This window comes from Eurytemora carolleeae, unplaced genomic scaffold, assembly GCF_000591075.1.
Source record: "Eurytemora carolleeae unplaced genomic scaffold, Eaff_2.0 scaffold1241, whole genome shotgun sequence".
Taxonomy (NCBI): Eukaryota; Metazoa; Arthropoda; class Copepoda; order Calanoida; family Temoridae; genus Eurytemora; species Eurytemora carolleeae.
The window spans coordinates 17,987-23,741 of NW_019397157.1; the positions used below are offsets into that span (position 1 = coordinate 17,987).

General features: G+C 32.3%; 1 protein-coding gene across 1 annotated transcript in view; it reads left to right on the plus strand.

Annotated features, from left to right (window-relative positions):
• Positions 1-1,973: 1,973 nt before the first annotated feature.
• Positions 1,974-5,755, plus strand: part of LOC111712397 (coiled-coil domain-containing protein 77) — a 28,036-nt gene continuing 24,254 nt past the window's right edge. Inside the window, exons 1-2 of the mRNA XM_023486990.1 lie at positions 1,974-2,080; positions 2,256-2,327. Of these exons, the coding sequence (XP_023342758.1) occupies positions 1,974-2,080; positions 2,256-2,327 (179 nt within the window). The remainder of the gene's footprint in view (positions 2,081-2,255; positions 2,328-5,755) is intronic.

Here is a 5,755-nt window from a genome sequence, read left to right on the forward strand (position 1 = left end):
CCCCAGGGATCAATTTTAGGACCACTACTTTTCTTGATCTTTATAAATGATATGTTTAAAAGCAATGCCCTGCTTAACTTTCTCTTTGCTGACGATACAACGGCTTTAAAAAAAGGTACAAGCATTTTTGAACTTGGAAACTTTGTAAATCTTGAGCTTCAGAAACTGGGAATGTGGCTGAGAGCCAATAAACTTGCAATTAATACTACCAAGACGAAAATTATAGTCTTTCATCCTAAGCAAAAAAAAGTTGAAGATTTTCAGTTTATTTTTAATTGCAATGATTTGAATTCTTTTCCCGATCCCAGATTTATTTTCCCTATTGAAAGGATTAATAACAGTTCAAGGGTTCCGGCTTTTAAAATGCTTGGCGTTTTTCTCGATGAAAATCTTAATTTTGAATATCATATTAAGCAAACTAGAAACAAGATATCTAAAGCATTATTCCCGATTAGTAAAGCTAAGCATTTATTGTCGTCTTCTGCCTTAAAGTCTCTCTATTATGCTCTAGTTCATCCTCTTTTTCTATACTGCCTTCCAATCTACTCGTCTGCCTCACTAAAATCTTTAAACTCGTTATTCCTTCTGCAAAAAAAATGTGTCAGAATTATCTCGTAATCTAAATTCAACGCTCATACTGAGCCATTGTTTCACTCTACCCAGATATTACCCTTTCATGATTTAATCCTTCAGCAGAAACTTATGTTAATGCATTCAATTGATAAAAACTATAGTCCAGTATCTTTTTGAAATTTTTTTGTAAAAAACTCTGTATTGTCTGTGAACCTGTATAATTTAAGAAACTCTGATGAATATTTTATCCCAAGAGTTGATAATGAATCTTTACGTTGATTTCCTTTCTTTGATTTGCCTAAATGTTGGAACAGTTTAGCTCTAAATAATCCTGAAATTTCAAGTATTACTAATAAAATTTCTTTTAAATCTACGATTAAAAATCATTTGCTGTCAAAGAGTGACAATTTTATTTGAAACAAACTATTTTGCTGGTCATGCTCTAGTTAATCGTCATTTTTTAACTGCACACAAATAATTTTTCTTTCTATGACAATGCATTTTTAGGTCAAGCAATTTGCTTTTTTTAAAATCCTTCTTATAAAAATCAGTGCTCTGGCATTGCTTTTTTTGGAAAAGGTATTGTTAATGGGTGGAACTTAAACGTTTGCTAATTTTTTTTGCAACGCAAAAAAATTAGGAATGCAATAGTTCCTGGCGCCTCTGTTTCTGTTTTCTGCCTATTGTCTCAAATCAAGAACCAAATTTATAACATGTTTATTGAGCAAATCTGACCCTGTTCCTCCGTCTTCTCCAAACCCAGTCCCACGACGTATCACATCAATTCAGTTCTAATTGATACCACGGTAAACTGCCAGGAGACCAATCTGAAAACAGTTCTGCTATGGCTGCTCTCCTTCCATTGATAATTAATAAACTAATAAATATGTAATTTTTATGCACAAACTGTCATTTTCAACGGAAATTAAATTATTAGATTAGATTAGATTAGATTTGTTGACTTTAAAAGTCACTATAATAAAACGAAGAGATCTAAAATGGATATTTCTAACATTTATTTAAAAAAAAACAAAAGTTTTGAAATATTTGCCCAAGACTGGGTAAAATTGGTTGGTTAAAAATGAACAAAGAAAACTATTGACGAATATCAGTTGGAACATATTTGTAGAGCTTCATGTTGGTGGTGCAGATCTTCCATCACAGCAGGTTTGCTCACAACCAGGTTTCAGGCTATGGGAGAGATATCACGGTTTTATCGTGTGCATTGAGCGATTATGTTGTCTCAGTGATGCATGATAATGTTGATCTCTGGAGCATTGTGGGGCTAGATGTAAACAGAGTCTGCATCTATCTCGGTATCTGAATCACCATCATGAAGGATGAAGGTTGAGACGGAGTTGTGGTCATCCTGAGTGTTTCAGGCTGACTGCCGGGCTGGGATGTGTAGAGGGGTGAAGGGGGAACGAAGGAGCGAGGGTGACATGTTGGAGCTTCATGGAGGAAATAGATACTCATGTCTTGAGAATAGTCATCAGCATCTGAGTCGGTAAAATCGTCTTCCTTATATTTTCGAATTATATATGAACTATAGTTTAAACGTCATGAATGGAGGGTCACTTGAAATTCACTTACAGTACCTTTAATAGAATTTACTTTTTTAACAAAAAACAAACTATTAAAGCATATTTGTACTTTGCAAATTAATATGTATTTGTATGTAGGGCACAACATAGCGTTTCATTCGCAATTCTACAGGAAGCATCCTGTCTCACAGGAACTAGGAAAGATATCAGGTCAGAAGGTTATTTTATTGTACAAATATATAAATGTATATTTCAAAAAGATTTTTTTAAGTAAAACAATATGTATCATTATAAAGGTGAAAAACAATTTTTATCATATTCTGCAAAAACCTGTAAAATCATTGTAAAAAATGCTCCAGTATCAGTTTTATTCCAACTAATGATTGGGTTAGACCCATGAAACATTTTGTCTTGGAAGAAATATATATTTAAACATCTAAAATGTATAGTTAAACTGAAAAAGTTGAAAATACTTTATCAGTCTCCACTTGTGTGTTGAGAACTCTTCAAATCCTTGGTTTTCTGTAATTAAAGAATATTCTCCTGCTCTGGTAGTTGAGATCTCTTTAAACCAAGAACCAACCTCAACATGGAGAAGATTAAAATTTCAGCACTCACTGAAGAACATACCTCTACACAATAAATGGCAGTATCATAAAGTAATGGTTTGCGAAGTAGAAAGTTTTATTGGAAGGTTAGGATGGAAATTGTTTGCAATACAGAATCCTGGGATGACATCAAAGAATTCGTATGGTTTTAACACTACTAACCTAGCACCACAACTCAAAGAGTAAAAAATTTTTGAAGAAGATCTATTTGCCATGGTGAAAAACATACAATTTCATCCAGTTCACAATAATTTTCAGTCTGAACTGAAGGAAACCATCAAGGATATACAACAACATGGAGACATTATTGTGAAAACAGATAAAACAAGAAACTTATATAAATGCCCGTAGCAGAGTACAAGAAACTATTGGATTAAAATATTACAACTGACTACAAGAAAGCAAGTTTAAGAAAATAGAATAATGTAAACAAGGAAGCAGCTGAAATAGCAATTGATTTGGATATTGATGACAGAGTGGACCAGTACATACAATCAGATGCATTTATTACAGTCAAAGATCACAAAGAGTCATTTCCAGGAAGAATAGAATGTCGATTGATAAACCCAGCTAAATCAAATATTGGTAGAATTAGTAAACAGATCATCTCGGAAGCAGTTCTATCCATTAAAAACAAAACAAGATCAAACCAATGGATTAATACTAGTCAAGTCATCGACTGGTTTAAAAATCTTGAAAACAAAAACTCGCTTACTTTCCTAAAATTTGATATAGTTGCATTTTATCCTTCTATAACACAAAAACTATTCAATACAGCAGTTTCTTGGTCAAAACAATACCACAATTTTACAGAACAACAATTGAAAATAATAAGCAACTGTAAAAAGTCATTCCTTTTTCTGGAGAGTAGTCCTTGGACAAAGAAATGCAATGAAAATTTTGATGTTACAATGGGAGCATATGATGGTGCCGAGATAGCTGAGTTTGTAGGATTATATATATTGAGTAAACTGGAGAAGATCATTCCACAAGAGAATATTGGATTATATCGAGATGATGGGTTGTGTGTTGTAAAAGGATCGGGACCAGAGATTGAACAAATTAGGAAGAAAATGTTTTCTATCTTTAAAGATTGTAAACTCAAGGTTACAATAGAGGGAAATGTTACAGTTACAGAGTTCTTGGATGTTTATTTTGATCTAAGAAAAGAAAGTTTTAAACCATACAGAAAAAACAATGAGATTCCTGTTTACATCAATGTCAAATCTAATCATCCTAGGTCTGTAAAATAAGAACTTCCAAAAATGATTGAAGAAAGAGTTTCAAATTTATCATGTTCCAGAGAAGTTTTTGAGAATGAGTCAAAACCCTATAAGGATGCACTACATCAAGCAGGATATACGGAGAGACTTAAATTCAACCCATCTAATCAAAACAGTGATAAAAAGAAACAAGATTGAAAACAATTATTTGGTTCAATCATCCTTTTAGTGAAACAGTAAAGACAAAAGTAGTGGAAAAGTTCTTAAGTTTGATTGATAAACATTTTGGAAAAACAGAACTGAGATAATACTTTAATAGATCAACGATTAAAGTATCATATTCTTGTATGACAAATATTGAAGCAGTTCTATCTGGAAATTATAAGAAACTTCTGAGTAAAACCTTTAAATCAAATGTTGTAGTAAAGGCGTGCTTTATAAAGCAGAAGTGATGTCATCAGGGATGAATGCAAGTTATATAGGTATAGCTGCAAATTCGTTCAAGGAGAGATATACTAATCACAAGGTATCCTTTAATAATCTTAAATATGACTATAATACTAGTTTATCCAAGCATATCTGGGGCCTAAAGAAGATAAACGAACCATTTCCATTTTCCTGGTCAATAGTTATTAAAGTGAAACCATATAATCAATCCTGTAGCAAAAAACGGGCACTCTCTGTCTGATGGAAAAAACTTTTATCTGAGGATGTAAACCTATTATATAAAAGAAGCTAAGTAATGAACAAGTGCAGGCACCAAGAGAAATTCCTACTTAGTAAATGTTACAAGACCTGAGGTGAAGTAAACAAGAGAAGAAACTTATGAACTGCCATTTCAAGAAGATTTTTTTTCAAAAAGATTTTTTAAGTAAAACAATATGTATCATTTTAAATGTGTAAAACAATTTTTATCTTATTCTGCAAAAATTCGTAAAATCATTGTAAAAAATGCTCCAGTATCAGTTTTATTCCAACTAATGATTGGGTTAGACCCATGAAACATTTTGTCTTGGAAGAAATATATATTTAAACATCTAAAATGTATATTTAAACTGAAAAAGTTGAAAATACTATGTCAGTCTCCACTTGTGTGTCGAGAACTCTTGAAATCCTTGGTTTTCTGCAATTAAAGAATATTCTCCTGCTCTGGTAGTCGAGATCTCTATAAACCAAGAACCAACCTCAACTTAAGAAGAACATGGAGAGATTAAATTTTCGGCACTCACTAAAGAACATACCTCTACACAATAAATGGCAGTATCATAAAGTAATGGTTAGCAAAGTAGAAAGTTTTATTGGAAGGTTAAGATGGAAATTGTTTGCAATACAGAATCCTGGGATGACATCAAAGAATTCGTATGGTTTTAACACTACTAACTCAGCACCACATCTCAAAGAGCTAAAAATGTTTGAAGAAGATCTATTTGCCATGATAAAAAACATACAATTTCGTCCAGTTCACAATAATTTTCAGTCTGAACTGAAGGAAACCATCAAGGATATACAACAACATGAAGATATTATTGTGAAAGCAGATAAAACAAGAAACTTATATAAATTGCCCGTAGCAGAGTACAAGAAACTATTGGATCAAAATATTACAACTGACTACAAGAAAGCAAGTTTAACAAAACTGAATAATGTAAACAAGGAAGCAGCTGAAATAGCAATTGATTTGGATATTGATGACAGAGTGGACCAGTACATACAATCAGATGCATTTATTACAGTCAAAGATCACAAAGAGTCATTTCCAGGAAGAATAGAATGTCGATTGATAAACCCTTCATTTTAACTATTTTCA